General features: G+C 43.3%; 1 protein-coding gene across 6 annotated transcripts in view; it reads right to left on the bottom strand.

Annotated features, from left to right (window-relative positions):
• The window catches only part of GGA3 (golgi associated, gamma adaptin ear containing, ARF binding protein 3), a 34,033-nt gene that overhangs the window by 14,717 nt on the left and 823 nt on the right, over window positions 1-18,493 (bottom strand). For 2 of the 6 annotated variants that reach the window (XM_035104436.2, XM_035104438.2), the window contains exons 2-10: window positions 10,590-10,674; window positions 9,999-10,074; window positions 8,541-8,639; window positions 6,886-7,009; window positions 6,036-6,139; window positions 3,513-3,593; window positions 2,221-2,358; window positions 925-1,006; window positions 219-335 (exon numbers count right to left, since the gene is read on the bottom strand). In XM_035104436.2, coding sequence (XP_034960327.1) covers window positions 219-335; window positions 925-1,006; window positions 2,221-2,358; window positions 3,513-3,593; window positions 6,036-6,139; window positions 6,886-7,009; window positions 8,541-8,639; window positions 9,999-10,074; window positions 10,590-10,674 — 906 coding nt within the window. The other 4 variants (XM_060271849.1, XM_035104442.2, XM_035104437.2 and 1 more) reach the window with 4 other exon arrangements.

Raw genomic sequence — 18,493 nt, 5'->3', positions numbered from 1 at the left:
AAAAGTCTCTGCTAAATTCTTCACCTTGGGATTTTATTAGGGTGAGCAGCAATCTAGAAAGGAAGAGTTGTTATTTGTAAAAAGACTTAACAATTTAGAACAAAGGACTAGGAAGTACTTATGTATTACAAGTGACATATAATTTTAAGATTATACAAAAGCTGGAAACATGATATTTCACAGAAGGCTTGGTGCTGCTCCTTAAAAATATGACTCACCCTCTGTTGGAGGCAGCCCAGGAATATCCACTTCGCCATTGACGACTTGCCCCTCAATAATTCTTTTATAGGAATTTATTACGCGTGATAAGTTGTCACTAGCCTGCAGGATGTCGCCTGTAACGGAGACATAAACAGTAAACTACCAACTTCATCTTCAGCAATGCTTTCTCAAGCTAGGAACGGGACCAGCTCATTTGATTTAATTCATTTCCACGACAAAGAAATCCACCCACCCCAACAGCACTGCCTTTGTAGGTGCTGCGGTTATATGCTTTTCTGGCTTTCGCCACATCCATTTCTGCTATCAGTATTTAGGATTTATGTACATGAAGGAAGATTTGGTGGTTGCGGAAGGGCCATAGCTTTGTGGCAGAGCCCTGGCATTCCATGCAGTAGATCTCTGGTTCAATTCTTGGCATCTCTAGGTATGTCAGAGAGAGACTCCTGCCTGAAACCTTGAAGAGCTGCTGCCAGCCAGTGTAGACAATGTTGATATAGATGGACCAGTAGTCTGACTCTGTATAAGGGCAGCTTCCTATGAAATATATCTGATATTCTAAGCCACACCACTGACTTATCTATGTGGATTATAGATTATTTTCAGCTGACATTATAGGTAAAATCCAGGCTTTTAACCACCTGTTAAGACAAAAGCATGTCCAGGTCTACCTCCGGTTCTACAAAGAATAACTTATTGTTTTACCCAGAGTGCTGTCATTATCCTCCGTCTCGCTGGCCAGTTTGAATAGCGTCCGCCTCTTGGTTTCACATCTGTCAAAGAGCTCCTGGGGGGGGGGGAGGTGAGAGATAGGAGCCAATAAGTCAAAATGGACATGTGCAAGCCTTTGTACTGAAACCTCATTTACTTATGCATAAAAGCCCAAGGCATCACCACTGCAAAGGCTTGACACAAGATTTCGATACAATATTGGTGGTCCAAGATGTGGACACTTGCACTAACAGAAAAATTGATGCAGAGCCATTGAGTCATAGGGGGTGAAAGCAAAAGAGACATATTTGCCAACACTTTTGAACTTATGTAGCGGGTCAGAGAGGTGCTGTACAGACACCGCTCACTCAGAAGAACTTCTAATTGGCATTATTACTGAGACACCTTCTCTCCCGAATTGCTTCTGGTGCCTGAAGAGCAGTTGGTATTACCCGAGTGTAAACGACTGCCTCTGGCTGTTCCTCTTTCATGTTGGCGATAGATGTGCACTGTATTGTTATAGTTATGCATTTTGGGTTGTTTCTGTTTTTAATGCAATTAACATACCCCAATGTTGTATATCTGGAAAAAGACTTCTTGAAAATAACCAGTAATCATTAAAAGTCTTGTTTGTTTTCCTCGATTGCCTTCTCCTTAGCTGAGTGATGCTGTCAGTTTGCATTTCTTAGGGCAGAAAGTATTGATCTGATGTGTAGAGATCTTTCTTATTCTAATTCATTCAAGAGGTTTCTGGAAGCTTCTCTGTATGGAAGAAGCTTCATGATTGTTTGGGTGATAGAGAAGCTGAGTACAGCTGGCTTGAACTGGTTCGTTTATCTTTTCCAATTAACGTCATGTTGACTATAAATACAGGCCAGACGGAGCCTGGGTTTTACTTTTTCTTTCACTCTCCTTTGTTCTGGTATCCTGTTCTGTATGCTATAGTGTTAAGGTTTAGTCTTATTATACGTTTTTGTAAATTTTAGTTTAAGTGCTGCAACTCAATTTTTATGGACTGTGCCAATCCTGAATGTACTGGATTTGTGACCATTATATGCTCATTTGCCTTCAGTAGAAGTAAAGCTTTGCTGGATGAAGTACAATTGCCTCTGGTCTATTGTTTGGAAACTCTGCTACGTGTTTAAGTATTTTTTTTCCTCCCCAGAAGAAACTGGGGCAACAGATGCCTGCACCTTTATAGCTGGGCTATATATTGGAAGATGGAAGTCAAAAGAAAATCAGAGGGTAACAAGCAACTCAAGGTTTTACTAGCAGAGAACTCACGCTCACCTTCATCAGCTCTTTGTCAGCCTCCGAAGAGTCTTCTTTGCTGTAGTGAACCAGCATCTCATTCAACAGCTTCACATTGTTGTTCACCTCCTCCAACGTGTGCATGCGCTTTGTGACTTTCTGTATGCGGGCCTCATCCTTCAGGTTTTAAAGCAAAAGAGGTAATATAAGTCTCTCCTTTGTTCTCCCGCTACTGTCCAGGACAAGTTGGCTTGAAGAATCCAGAAGTCTGGTTACTTATCACCAGGGGTTACAGAATTCTGTCTACAGAGCCCCTACCTCCTGCTATCAAAATAGTTCTGAAGTTTTGACTTCCCGGGATACATTTGCAAAACAGGCAACTCTCAATCCATAGTAATAAGACCCCACCCCACCCCTTTATTCAGTGGGATTTATTCCTAGGTACGTTTGCACAAAATTAGGTAAAATGGTAGGAGCAGAATTATATATTGAACTAGAGGGGGAAAGGGATACATAGATCATGGGGAGAAACAGGAAGCCATGCGAAATGAAGCAAGGATGACCAAACGAGCAGGAGAACAAGGCTCTTGTAACTGGAATCGCTGCCTAGAAGAGGGGAGTTTTGGCAGGTGCAACTCACTTTGCAGGAGTGAGAAAAGGTACACTTGCCCACATTATCTCTTCCAGGCAGCCATTCAAGGCACAGGTGCTCTTGTCCTTCTTTGCACCTGGTCTCCGCAAGAGAAGCCTGTTAACCCTGAACAACCAGACAGCTCCTTGCCCCTTGTGCTCCCTGCGCCTTTCAAAAATGCTGCACGTCTATTTTCAAAGTGTTTCTTTGGAAAAAATGCAAAAGGCCAACGTAAGATCAGAGGAAATCAGAGACAGGAACGCCACACCCAGCGAAGACAAGGGCAGCATATGGCACTAGGGGAAAAAGGGAACTTCTGTCCTTGCAATTTGTACCCCAAACCCCATCCTAAGCACGGCTGAGTTAGGCATGCCTAAGCCCACCAATTTCAATGGATGGAAGCACACTTAGCTTTGCACAGAGTAGGGCTGTGACTGGGAGGATGAGCAGGAAGGCCTAGGCATCAGCAGCTATCAAAAACCCCAAGGAAATCCAGGCAAAGTGGGGCTATAAATCACTGAGCGGCTTTTCTAAGTTTACTCTGCAGCATCAAACCTGGGTAAGAACTTGGTTTTGCTCAGGAAGGAAACCAGGGCATTGCTTACACAGATATTCAGATTCTAAAATGCTTAAAATTACAAAAACAAGCCCCAAACAATTATCACCCCTACAGATATGTTGATTAAGTGCTCAGTCTCACCTCTTTCACCATAGATTTAATAAGCTTGTTTGCCTCTTGCAAATCATCTGGATTTTTGCTTTTTAACAGTTTAGCTAAAAGCTGCAAAAAGGGAAAAAAACTTTTAGGAAAAGTGTTTTAGGAGTGACAGGACTTTTCCTGGTTTTGTAGATTCTCAGTCGAGGAACTGATACCTTATGCTTGCATTAGCCAGGTTCTGGTTTGTCTTTGAAGCATCCAACCTTTGGCACTCTGATCATGAACACATTACAACGGAAGCAAGAAACGTGGATGCTATTGGAACGTACACCATGTTAATTTGCTCAGGCTAGTTGTTTCAGTGCTCTGATAGAGGAAGCTGACAGCAGTTCATCACCAGCTACTTCAGAATCAGTACCGGATTGTCACTGATCTCCCCCAACCTCAGCATGGTTGGTGCAGAGGCACTCTATGACAACTACAGCTAGGGATGAGGTTCATTTAGCAAGAGGAGTAAGACAAGAAAGTACACTTTAAATTACTCGTCTCAGCTTTAGAGTGTCCATTTGACACCCACTTCTATTCCATCCTCTCTGCAGACAGCAGCAGTCTACAGCAATAGTCCTTCTGGGTTGCATCCAATACTATGCATGCAGAGTTCCCCTTCCTCTCCCCACACATCCTCAAAGTCTGCTCTAGAGGGTCTGTGGGGAGCTGCAGGGGAGAGGAGAAGAGAGGAAAGTTCCACTGTGCAAGCAGAAAGTCTGTTGCAATAGCCAAACAACAGCGCTGGAGAAGACCCTCAATGTGCAGAAGTACTGGAATCTGCATCATGTTCAAGAGCATAAGCCGTGACTTGGAAGCCTCGGATTCAAATCCCTGTTCAGGCCTAAACTCACTGAGTGATCTAGGTGAGTCACTACTGAGAGTATAAGTTCTTAGGTTTCGCTCCAGTGAGGTGGCAACGGTAATCAGAAAGGGACCGGAGTCAGACCAAAAATAAAATTGGAAAGATTTATTTAAACCAAAAGGCATAGAAATGATAAAACTATATAAACTCAGCAATAACTAGAGTTTGAAAATGTATAAATGGAATACAAGAGCAGTATATAAATGGAAAAAGAATATTAACCAAACAGCCACCAATTAAGCATGCACATTACTAAATCCTAAATTGCATCTTTCTAAAACTTCCACCAGTCCAAACGAGTTAAAAGATTACTAAATTCCCAGCCTTAAATTAGTTTAACTCCTCTTTCTCTCTCTCATCTGCAAATGGGCATAATAAGACTGGTTTACTTAGAGGAGTGTTGTGTGGATGACAGGGAAAATGAAAATGAAGCTCTTATGTCCTTAGGGAAAGTACTGTACAAATACCATTATTATTATTATTATTATTATTATTATTATTATTATTATTATTATTATTATTATTATTATTATATCTCATCATCCTCTCCTGTTCACATACATACACAACATGTCTTACATTTTCTTCAGTGAAGTCATGCAGGGCTTTCCCAGACTTCATTTCTGCTTCATTCCCCCCCCCCCAATAGTTTAAGGACCATAACATGCTCTTGCCCTCTCTCTTTCAGCAAACAGTAAAGAGAAATTTAAATGAAGCTAATCATAGAATTAGGGACGCGGGTGGCGCTGTGAGTTAAACCACTGAGCCTAGGGCTTGCCGATCAGAAGGTCGGCGGTTCGAATCCCTGCGTCGAATCCCTGCGATGGGGTGAGCTCCCATTGCTTGGTCCCAGCTCCTGCCAACCTAGCAGTTTCAAAGTGCAAGTAGATAAATAGGTACCGCTCCAAGCGGGAAGGTAAACGGCGTTTCCATGTGCTGCTCTGGTTCGCCAGAAGCGGCTTTGTCATGCTGGCCACATGACCTGGAAGCTGTACGCCGGCTCCCTCGGCCAATAATGCGAGATGAGCGCCGCAACCCCAGAGTCAGTCACGACTGGACCTAATAGTCAGGGGTCCCTTTACCTTTACCTTAATCATAGAATTGTAGAGTTGGAAGGGACCCCTAGGGTCATGGCTGGCTAAAGTCAGGCAAGTATTCCCAAGAGATTGACTCATGTGCTACTCTAGACAGGCAGAAGAGGCGAGCCTCCTCCGCCCTCAACACAAAGAGACAACAAGGAGTTAAAACACATTTTGTAAGATACAAAAGCATTTGTGAAAACTTCAAAAACGTTAAGCTGTTGTGCTAAAACACTCACGAGAAATAAGAACTACCTACCCAAAACATTTAAACCTTTGACATTTTTTTTAAACTATAGAAAATTAGATTGAGGGGTAGTGGTGGTTTAGATCAGGCACCTCCAAACTTCGGCCCTCCAGATGTTTTGGACTACAATTCCCATCTTCCCCGACCACTGGTCCTGTTAGCTAGGGATCATGGGAGTTGTAGGCCAAAACATCTGGAGGGCCGCAGTTTGGGGATGCCTGGTTTAGATCTTTATACAGTATCTGCTCTCCTTTGTCAAGCACTAGAAGATACCTCAGCTGTTGCTAAATTCTAAGAATTACAGTTCTAATTTTTGCAGTTAGCTTTACCTTGGATTTCTCTTCATCATCAAACACAGGGTTTTTGGGACGAGCTGGAGGGGAGGGGATTAGGGTACTCTCTGCAGGAATTACAGGGTCAGACAGAACAATGCCTGAATGCAGAAAGGAAGAAAAACATTGTCACTCTTTACAGGAAAGCTCTCTGGGTTTGCTTGTTCACTGCCAGTTGCCTGCACACAAAAAACCCCAGCAAGCTCTATCGTATTAAAGACATCTTAATGCATTGAACTAGGGTCTGCTACCTGCAAATGGTGCTCCTAATGCACTGCTATCTCAGGTGGTTGGTAAAAGGCTACAGTGCCTTTTACAATTAGCAGACAAGAACCAGACGCTGTTCCGAGTCTCGTTCCTACTGACTGCCAGTATGCAGCTCTCCTGCAGGCTATGATGGACTTTTCTGTCTGCAGCTGAACTCCTGTAATTCACTTTGGGATGTCTTTAAGACTTGCTCCCTCTCATGATCTTGTAAGCCCATGTTTCTGCCCTTGAGCGTGTGAGCTTGCCCTGGATTCTCTTACTTGCCTGATACTTCCTGATTATCATGTGACCTCCAACAAAACATTAGGAGTGAGGAACAAAGAAATAAGCAGCTGGTGCATGGGTTGGAAATCAATGGTAACAAAATAGGCAGCCCGGGCCATAACTTTCACAGCACTGAACCCTACAGCACAGCCAAGATTCTGCAATGGGCGGGATAAGACAGCATGACTCTTGATCAAACTGGTTCACTGTCTAGGTGTGAAGAAGCTACTACCTCTGAGGTCACAAAATTATAAAGTGCCGTCAAACAGCAGCTCCAGGAGTATATGAAAGGCTGAAGAAGGAAATTGTTTCCCACCTTGTCTTTTCAGCATGTAGTAGGCGTCTTTGATTTTGGACTCGTCTGGCAGAGCCACCGTCCAGCTGTACAACAGCTCAATTATTTTGCTTTTGACCTTCTCTGATACTCTGTCTCCCAGGTACTGCAAGAATAGCCAAAAGGTGAAAGATAAAAGAACCTACTTTGAACCATTAGGTATATGAGTTGTGGGGCAAACAATCCTTCAAGAACAGTTTCTGTGTCTGAGAGATACAGGCTGTGTATATATAATATTTTATTCTACGGTCCATGGAAACTGAGTACTTGTTTCTTTTCTCTATGTAGTCCACATGTGATTCAGATCTGCTGCATATTTTTTTTGCCCCTGAAAAGCTCTTCTTGGGAAATTTGGTCTTGATCTGAACATACATCTTGATTTTGCAATACCCTACAATGTGTCCATTTAAAAACAGATGAAAACGGATGTAGGCAGTCCCACCAAGGCAGGGAGATTGTATTTACATTGTGGGAGAGCATATACCAAAATTGCAATCACCACTTCTTACCTGGGGCAGGGCAAGGAGAAGATGGTGTGAATAACCTAATAAAAGGGAGGGTTTTTTGAAATGTGTATGAAGTAACCACACCCAAACTTGTGGACAGTAGATTTTAGAATCAATCTAGACTGAAAGTGTCATGTTGAGGACAAGCACGAATGATTCCAGACTGAGTAAAACTGCACTATTTGTGCTACGAACAGGTTAGTATGTACATAGCCACAGTCTCAGTCAGAAATGATTGTTGTTTGTTTGTTCGTCAGTAAGTTGAAGATGCTGTTAATTACACCAAAAAATGCAGTCCCAGCAAAAGAAGAATGGCTACAAAAACTTATGGCAAAACTTACTGGAAAAATGAGAAATCAAGATAACAATTTTTTTTATAAAAGGAGGGAAATGGTTTATTGAATATTTACAAATAAACTGTAAGCAGATAAGAACATAGGCAGGATTGTTGTAATAATCTGATGTTTTATAAGAGTATATATTTAAAGAAGATGAATAAATGAGCAAATGAAGTTAATTTGGATATGCAGAAAATATTAAAGATAAATTTAAGGAACTGCAGAAAGAGGGGGAAGGAAGTTGAGTTTTGAAATGTTAAAATGATTGTTAAATTATCGAAATGTATAGAATTGAAAATCATAAATAAAGTAATAATAAAAAGTACATCAAAAATGCTTTCCAAGAATCTCTTCAGGGAATGTGGGGGCTCTGAGATGAAAAAGCATACATTTTGGTGTTTTATTTACATCCATCCAAATCAGACTTACTATGTGTATCAGTATCTGAATGCAGATGATTCATGTCTGTTCAGAAGTATCAAAGAGTTGAACTAGAATTACTCCCAGATCAGACAGCACAGATTTGTAGCCCAGCATTTTTTGTTAATTTGAACTATTTTGGGGTTAATTCCTCTCTGTACAACACCCATGTCTATTTAAACATGTTGGACATTGTCCCCCAGCTCTTGAAATAAGTGGTCCAGAGAGTGAGGAACATTCTGAAGTATGCAAATGTTATTTATTTACTGACAGCTCAGCTGATTCCAGTGGAATCTGATGCACAACAAAATGTTTTATGGATTTAAGCAAGTGAGACACATAAACAAGTGTAGGAAAAGCAAACCATACTAACCTTGGGAGACACAACTTTAATTAACTCATTTAAAAAACGAAACTTCCCTACTTCGTTGTGAAATCTTTGCCCACAATTCTTCATGCAAGCTTCCAGCACCTGCAATCAAGTAAAATGCACATATACACACAAGATAGATCTAAGTTTCAGGATGGGCCTATCTGAATGGAGATCCCTAAAATTTGTCACAGGTTACCTATGAAACCTTCAAACATTACTTATGCTTGGCATAAGGTAAGACTCCCCCTGGAAACCAACCTAAGTCCCCTGGTGATTTTCTTCTGGTTACTTAAATATTGGACTGTGCACTTAAACAGAACCTGACTGCTTTTTACAGAAACATTGTACAGTCGTACCTCGCAAGACGAAATTAATTCGTTCCGCGAGTAGCTTCGTATTGCGAAAATTTCATCTTGCGAAGCGTGGTTTCCCATAGGAATGCATTGAAATTTAATTAATGCGTTCCTATGGGCAAAAAAAAAAGCCGCTGCCCTCCAGGGTTCCTGCAGGTCCGTCCCCGCAGCGCACTCGCTTCCCCTCCCCCCAGCTCACCTCGGGAGCCGGAGCTCTTTCCCGCCAACTCACCCGAGCCCAGGAGCAGCCACAGCAGCCACATTGCCCCCAAGCGCCACGGCCGCTTTAAGGCTCTTCCGCTCCATGGCTGTTTTAAGGCGGCCGAGAGGGGAAGAGAAGCCTGTCCACCTCCCTCACAGCCCTGGCGCTCACCGGCATTATCTCTGGCGCCACTGCTGAGGCCCAAGCTGAGATTCTGCTCTGAGGGAAAGGGACGAAGCAGGCGCGCGGCGGTGAGAAGGCACAGACGAGGCCTGCTGCCGGCTGCGCTGCCCTCCCGGGCCAGCCTTCTTCAGGGGGCTCCTTTTCTCCTCAGTTGTTGCAGCGGCGGCTTCCCTTCCCATCGCGAGGCTACTTCATCTTGCGAAGCATGGCCATAGACAACTTCGTTTTGCAAGACGCCTTGCACAACGCAAAACACTGTTGTATTGCGAGTCTTTCATTGCACGAGGCATTCGTCTTGCGAGGTACCACTGTACAGTCGTACCTCAGAAGTCGAATGAAATCCGTTCCGGAAGTCTGTTCAACTTCCAAAACATTTGGAAACCAAGGCACGGCTTCCAATTGGCTGCAGGAAGCTCCTGCAGCCAATCGGAAGCTGCAGAACCCGTTTTGGGAGTTCGGGTTCCAAACCGGAACACTCACTTCCGGGTTTGCGGAGTTCAAGAGCCAAAACGTTCAACTCACAAGGCATTTGACTTCCGAGGTATGACTTACAGAGAAGATAATTAGAATTGTCACTGTGCCAGTTGGCCCTTACAACTGGATGTCATGTCTGCATAGCAGACTACCTGTGCAGACCCCAACAGACACTGGTGTAAATCATGCTGTCTGAATACACAGACAGTGGACAGAATTTATAAAGCAGAATTAAAGAACACTTACAGTCAAGGCCTGGACTGCTTCCCATTCCTGCGGTGACTGGATTTTATGAGCCAGCAATCTCACAGCTATCTGTGGACTGAAATAATTACTTATTTACTTGCTTGCTTGCTTGCTTAGTTAGTTAGTTAGTTAGTTAGTTAGTTAGTTAGTTAGTTAGTTAGTTGTGCTGTCTGTGTAGATGATGCTTTATAAAGAAGGAGAGGACAGAAGGGTTCATACCTCAAGAAGATTACAATATAGAAATTGACACAAAGGAAACAACGAAGGCAGGGATAGGAAACACAGGCAGAGGTAAACAGGTGAAAAACTGTGATTCAGATGACATAGGCTTCACTTTTGCAGCTTAAATACATAAGCTGCAGTCACATTTTTCAACATTTTATCTGCAAGCATACCCTGGGGGGGGGGGAAACACCTTTAACTTCCAGATTTTAGGAGGGGCCCTCCTGTGAAACAAAATTGTCTACATAAAGTATTGGCTGCCTGTCCCTATATAACACTTTCACATTAAATTAATCATCAAAGCACCCGTGCTTATTTAAAATTACTTCTACAAAACCTTGCAATGCGGTTTGAATTCTGGACACACACCCTTCAAGTTCTTTGTTGATCTGATCGCAGAAGCCAATGATGTACTCCCAGTCTTCTTGCCTATTCAGGGGATTGGTGGCTTTATCTGGTGAATAGAAACACAAGCTTGTTAATCCAAGATGCACACAAAAGGCGTCCTGTTCCTTCAGGACAGGGTAGCGCTTGAGAATTAGTACACTCTGCCACCTTCTTCTCATTCACTCTGAGAAATTAAAACCTTTCCTGCTGAGAAACTGCACACTCCTTGACTTCAGCACATGTCAGATCAGTCAAAATTTGAGTATCAAATGCTACAAGTTATGAAACCAGCAGAAAAATAGTGTGAAGAACATATTACAAAGCTGAGTTCTAGAAAGCGAAGTAAACAGCCATGCATCGTTCCCCTATTTGCCATTTTGCTCCACATTTTGCCAATTTATCGCATAACGAACTGGCAAATCCGCATTCAATTTTACTCCACTGAAAAGCCCACACAGACTGAGCAAGGAAGTCATGAAAAACCTAAAAGCATCTGACACAATTTGTAACATTCCAGGGATCAAAAGTATACAGTCTGTAACTGTATAAAGTACTTATCAAGGGTGCAATCTAGGCAAAGTGAGACACTTTTGTCCCACTGATTCCAATGGAATTGCAAAAGCATTGCAGGGTACATGGCAGTTCCGACTAGAGCACATCCACACCTTCCATTGCCTATGGAAAGTTATTTCCACAAGAAATAAACCATTTCACCTGACACCTGAGAGAAGAGAATTAAAGCAATGCTAGCTTCTGCATGTCTTTTTCTGCTTAGAAGGGTTTTTGAAGCAGGTTACCTCCCGATTGCCCTTTAAAGTATTTTGCAGAGATCTCGCCTATGAAAATACCTCTGACATTTCAGTGTGGGACATATTCAACACCTGGGACCTGAATGTTCAGTGGTGCTCACATTTTCTGTCTTCAAAGAACCCTTTTCCACATTAGCTCATCTGCCAAGAAACACCCGTGTACCTGCTATGGCAGTTGTTCATGTGGCTGAGGTTTGGAGAGCATGTTCTAGTCTCACACTCAGTTTGCATGGGGGACTGTTGCCCTGCCTGGATTGAGAATGTGCCCTAGAACAGCGGCTCCCTAACTCCCCCCAAAATCACCTGGAAATGAGTCCTGTCAGCAGAAGCCCTGCACAACAACTTTTGTCTGTGCAGCAGGACTTTCTCCCCTTCTTTCTCCTCACATCCATACTCCCCGAACTTGAGCTGGGGGTTAGTGTTGGTAGAACCCCGCCCCCCCCCAAAAAAACCAGTGTGCGGGGAAAAGAGGAGTACCGGTAATTGTTCCATCCAGCATGCTGAAGCACTGTTGAATTCTTCCCAGTGGGTTTTCTGCCAGTTGTTTAGGAATTGTAATGCACTGCCCATGTGCTGTCTCTTAAGTTTATTCCCCTCTTTCTGGCTACTTCCTTCCTTCCCATATATCGACTCTCCGCTCCTTTCAAGTGCCTTGTCAACCCCACTTTCCCCACAAAAGCCAATGGCAGAACCAACTAATCCTGGTTTTGCCCCCATTCTCCACCCTGCTAAGTTCTTACAAGGGCAACACTGAGACAAAGAAGGAAGAAGCTGACAGCTTGGGCCACTCCTATAAATAAGAAGGCAGGCAGGTGGGAGCTGGCCAAGGGCATATTGATATTGGTGGGGTTGTGCCCCATTCAGCCTCCACCAGTTTCTACCCTTGCTTTGTAGTGGGTACGGTTGTAATAGTGTTGTACTCAAAGGCTTTCACATTTCTCATTGTAAGCAAGAGCCGCCATTTATCACACCAAGCCCCGCTTCTCAGATGTTTCTTCCCCTTTCCCCCAGCTATGAAAGCAGCAGATTGCAGAACATGCAAGGTATCACGACAGATTTGCATTTCATGTTTCATCTGCTCCAGGTAATTCAGCTCAGAGACTCTGCACTGTGCTACCTTCCGCAGAGACACCCGGTTTAACCTGATTTCTATAGCAAAACTGACCAGGGCAAAATGTGAAAGAAATGCTGTTCATTCTAGGGCAGCGCCATATGTGTCGCCACAAAGGCAGCATATACAAGCCGAAGATGATTAACTAGCAAGAACAAAGAACAAAGAGTACAATGAACCAAATTGTTTGGGACATCTTCACTAGGCATGCAAATGCAAGCGCAGAGGGAGGGCTGACTTCATTCTTACATGCTCTGTTTTCTTTTATTGGGATCCCCATGATCCACTAACATCTTTTACATTTACAAAGCGAGAGGGCACATTTGGGAACCCTTCACAGTCAAGGTTCTAATCTATGTAAAGCATGGGTAGGCAAACTAAGGCCCAGGGGCCGGATCCGGCTCAATCGCCTTCTAAATCCGGCCCACGGACGGTCCAGGAATCAGCGTGTTTGTACATGAGTAGAATGTGTCCTTTTATTTAAAATGCATCCCTGGGTTATTTGCGGGGCATAGGAATCCGTTCATTTTTAATTTATTTTTCAAAATATGGTCCGCGTCCACCCCCACAAGGTCTGAGGGACAGTGGACCGGCCCCCTGCTGAAAAAGTTTGCTGACCCCTGGTGTAAAGGATTCATAAATAGTCAGTCTTACGAACACAAGTAGCACCTTGAGGGATCAGACCACAAACCCTAGGCTTTCTCTCCCACATGTACACAAAAAAGCAAAACCTCTGCAGGAAATTCTCTGTATAGTACAATTGTATCTTATGTGGGGGTTCAATTCCAGGGGTTCCATGTGTATTCGAAAATCGCGTACGTCCAAAAACATTTGGGTCTCATGGCTGTTAGATGCCTATAGGTGCAAATAATGTAGGAATATGTTTTAACATTTGAGAAACAAGGGGGCCAGATTATGACCTCACTTCCTTACTATAATAGTCCCCAAATGGACAAAGTTTTATACTGCCACAGCCAAAATAATAAGTACAGCAGGCTTCATCTCAAGAGACCGAACTTGGCCTGTTCCATTCTCGGGCTAGAGCACCAGCAACCTAGAGGATGGTACCGATACTTCGTAATTAACAAATAAATAATTCTGCCACAGTGCAACCCCAGGACATTTGTTGTCAAAACATCTGGATCACATCTTGTAGCAGATCAACACAGCACTGCTCATAAAACTTATTTCCACTCCCCTAAACCGAAACATTGTATATTCCCTATAAACTAAGGGTGGCTATCCATTCAAACACCGAAACTTCAGGAAACAGAGAATCTTTGCTAGTAAGCAGCCTCATATATTTCTATCCTCTGTAGGTTTGTTACATGCTCTTTATGACCCCCGCACTCAGAGTTCTAGGGGAACCTGTCTCACAGTTTGCATGCTACATTTAGAGACAATACCTAGTGCGGTGGAGATGGCTCAGCTACAGGAACAGCAGAGAATACAAAAGCAAAAGAAGATGGTTGTGTGGAGCAACTGAGTGCTGTATTCCATGTTCAACCATTGCTTTTTGGCTAAAGATAGGAATGAAAGCTCAGGCAAAGACCATCCTATTATGTTAACTCCCAAATATGAGGGGATAATTTGTTGCTGGGTCATCACCTGTCCAACTGCAACATCAGGACCAAAGTATCAGGTTGCTAACATGGCTTTCTCACTGTGCTGACACTTTGAAGTCTCATTTGAAGGCAAAAAATAATACCGGTAATATCCATGGCATGGATGAATCCTCTATGCTGTGACTTGGGAAAACATGAGCTGTTTCCCAACTTTTTTTGTAATTATTTCCTGTCTTTGTTCAGGACCTACCGGTACGTCTTCTCAGAGTCTCCACAGAACTGTTCCCTGAGTATATTTACAGTGGTGCCTCGCTAGACGAACGCCCTGTAAGACGAATTTTTCGCTTAACAAAAGGATTTTTCGAGCTGAGGTTGCCTCGCTAGACGAATTCGTTTTATGAAAAATTCGTCTAGCGAATCACGGTTTCCCATAGGAATGCATTGAAATTCAATTAATGCGTTCCTATGGGCAAAAATAAAAAATTCAATGCATTCCTATGGGATTTGCTAGATGAATTTTTCGTTATAAGAATTGACCCGTGGAACGAATTAAATTCATCTAGCGAGGCACCACTGTATATTGCTTTGTTTCAAATGACCTTCCAGCTAAACTTTCAGCAGCCTGGAATCAGGAATTCTGCTCTGTCCTTTCACTTAAACATTTCCTTCATACATATGGGGATATATTCAGTGACTAACTGTCCATGGGGTTAATAAAAAGAAGAGGAGATGTGTGTCACTGCATATCCTTAATACATACATAAACATCATTTTATTACATTGGGCAGAATTGTTTTCATAGCAGGAAAGTGATTCAGTAAATACTGAATGTGCCACAAATGTATTCAGTAGCAGGAAAGTATTTACAATACAAATAAAGTCCTCAGCCTCAAGAATATCTGTAACACCAGGAATACACTAGGTCTTTCACAATAAGTTTCAAAAAGGAATAGCTACCTGCTCACTAGGGCACAGCCCGGTATCTTAGCATATTCATGCTATACCATATAAATAAAATCAGGAAAGCATTGACAGAGGTCCAGCTCAGTGTGGTCCCCATTGTGCTGAATAAATGGCTTTCCACCCCTAGGCTATCAGTCTATAAGAAGTAGTTCAAACAGGGTTACTGAACATATTGATTTCCCAGCCTCTTCCACAGAATGACCCCTGTGATTCAATGACTGTATTTACAATATACTGTATCTCATTTTTATCCGTCCCTCCAAAGAGCTCAGGGTGGCACACATGGTTCAGTGCTCCCTGTTTTCTATTTTATCCTCACAACAACCCTGCGAGGGAGGTTAGGCGAGACTGAGGTCACCCAGTGAGATTGATACCCTTAAAGGTAAAAAGATAAATGGCAATACAGTTCATTTTTTATCTTAAATTGTCCCACTTCTATTGGTAAAAAGCAGAATATCCACTTTTGACCTGCAAAGAATTATTCTGAAGAGGAGTTCTTTGAAACTCGAGACTTGGGTTCTTGTTTACCAGATTATGATCCAGCAAATGGCACTGCACTTCTGCCGTGCCCCTCCTGTGACGGAGGTGCGGGGGATGTGTGGCCCTCCATGTGTTATTTGACTCCAACTTCCATCATCCCTGACCTTTGGCCATGCAAGTTGGGGCTGATGCTGGGAAGTAGAGTCCAATGACAAAAGATCCCTGCATTGCAGGGGGTTGGACTGGATGACCCTAGTGTTCCCTTCCAAGTCCATGATTCTATAACTTCTGGAAGAAACCATGTTCCCCATCCCTGTTCTATGCCCTGTCCAGCACAGCAAGATCACTTTAACAAAGGAGCATTGAAGAGGTCACCTGTAACAGCCAACCTTGAAGCAAAGTATGAAAGGGCTGCTGTGCTGCAGTGGAACAAGAGCCTTTCCCCCATTGCATTAGCAGAAGTCCTTGTGCAGGACTAATCCTGCAGGAATGTTCTTATGTCTTTTAACTTGAGAAACATTTGTTTCCTTCCACCATCTTTATAATGTATTCCATGATGTAACATAAAACATTAACTGAGGAATACTGTAGTTTTGGTACAGACTGAAGAATATGTCAGAATACAGTCTACTTAGAGAGAGAGAATGGAAATGGAAACAAGCAGAGAAATGAGAGAAGGGAAAAGAGAACTGGTTTTTATAGCTAAGGAAGCAGTTACTTAGAAGAATGCACACATTTCACAACCTTTCTTTAAAAAAAGAAAAAAGAAATGAATCACTGGTTAATAGGGCTAGACTTCAGGCTGTCTGTGTCCACTGCAATTGCAGTTCTGGGTTTCTGCTTAGATGTCTCGGTTTGAGTGCACTGCTTATTCAAGTGCACATGGTCCGTCCGTCCCCGGATCCATATTGGAGACAGCGCTTTTTTATTTGCACGGGTCAAAACACAAGACCTAGCACCCAACTCCATGCAGAAACAAGCTAGGGGTATAACTTTCTTTGGTGCATTTTTCTCCCTGGGGGAGCTTAGGATCTGTAGAATTTGAAAGGAGGAAATGACCAGGAAGTGAGTAAGATGGAAGAGTTCAGGCCGAGACAGGCACAGCTGCAAGAAGCATCAGCTGAGTGGATGGAAAGAACAGGTACAAAGGAGGTTGTAGCTACATTTCTTTCAGTAAATGGCAATTCCCCGCCCTTAAAAAAACAACCCTAAATTGGGGGTGAGGTGGGGAGAATAACCTGGGCACGTTCAGAAACAATGGAAATTGACAATAACAGCAATGTACTGCAATAACTATTTTAGGAAGTGGGAGATAGTAAAGGACCTTTACAGACAGAAATATATAGCATAGTCTTCAGGTACATGAGGCAGTCAAAGGTAGTGTGGTGCAGGGGCTGCTGAAATTCACTGAGTATCCTTTGGTCAGTCATTATCTCTCAGCCTGTCCTACCCTACAGGTTGCTGTAAGAAAAAAAAGAGGAGAGGAAAATCACGTATCACGCAGCCCTGAGCTTCTTGAAAGGAAGGTGGGCAATAAAAGTAATAAATTAATAAAAAGACACCTAGCTGACAAAACTTGTAACCAGAGCACATTACAACATACCCTGGATGCTACAAAAGGAATACATTAAGTGTCCCATTTACACCCAGGAAATGGCTATTACTGTATAGCTAATTACCAGTTATGAAATATTTTAACGTTAGGGTGGAGAAGAAGTATTACCAGTAGATAGAAGTGATACAGCCATAGACTGGGCTCCCACAAATGTCGAGGGAGGGAACATTGCTAATGAATAGAGTGCGTTTCCAATTTTCATTGAGTATCGCAAACATCTGAGTCATTCTTGCAACAGCCCTTTAAGGTAGTCAAGTGCTGTTATTCCCATATGTATAGACAATATAATAAGTCTGAGAGATAATGGCTTGCCTAAAGACACCTAGCTAAGTTCATGGCTGAGGTAAAATTTGAACCAGGCCCTACCAGGTTCATAGCCAGCAGTATACTGCTTGTGTTATTCCTAAAAACGGAGTACCAACTTTATAAAGAAGCCTTGCAAAGGCAGAGGCAAGGTTGAACAGGCATGAGGAATCTGTATGGTCTTCTCAAAAGCGACAAAGCTGTCTAATAATATCAACAACATGTACACTGTATAAAGCGATGCACAGACAGACACAGACAACAGAGAAGTAGAGTCACCTTAAATGGAACCTGGTGGAGTAAGGAAAGCAGAGAGCAACATATGGATTTCCACTCCCTGAATCAAAGGGAGGTTCATTAAATGCCCAATACTACGAGGTCAAGAGAACCTCTCCTCATAAGCTATTCTATGGGCACAAAAGAGGCGCAGGGGAATCTATGGCCATTCAGATATTGCTGATCTACGGGCCCCAACATTCTTCACTCTTAGCTATGCTGCTTGAGGCTGCTGATGGGAACTGGGTTCCCAACAACATCTGGAGGCCCACAGGTTTCCCGCTCCTGGCATAAACCGGGCAGCGGGAATTGGAAGCACTGGGCACAAAGCTATAGCCAGGACAGACTGGATGAGCAAAAAGGTAAGAGGCACAGGCTTGGACAGAAGGCAGGTGACAGCCACAGGTAGGTCGGACCAACACAGCCATGATCAGCAGGGGCTTCTTTGACCTCTAATAACTGTGTAGAAAACGAAATGTTGGCCGGGCCAATATGTCAAGAAAAGCTGCACCATCCCATTTGCTCTCTCCTATAATTAGGGGCAAAGAAGACGCCCTTTGCGTCTGGCCCTTCTGGCTTTAGCCCTACATCCTCTGCCTCAAGTGTCCCCCCCAAAAAACCCTACATCTCTGCCCCACCACGATCCCCCCTTTTCCTTCTCCCCATCTACCTCCAGCCCTTCCCTTTGGGATGTCATTGCCTCTACGGAGATGCAAGCATCCCTCACACCCCACCATTCCCCACACCCCGGGGCTCCGGGTGGG

This window comes from Zootoca vivipara, chromosome 2, assembly GCF_963506605.1.
Source record: "Zootoca vivipara chromosome 2, rZooViv1.1, whole genome shotgun sequence".
Lineage (NCBI taxonomy): Eukaryota > Metazoa > Chordata > Lepidosauria > Squamata > Lacertidae > Zootoca > Zootoca vivipara.
The sequence above is the reverse complement of the archived record's forward strand: the minus strand, read 5'-3'. Positions and strand labels throughout refer to the sequence as shown.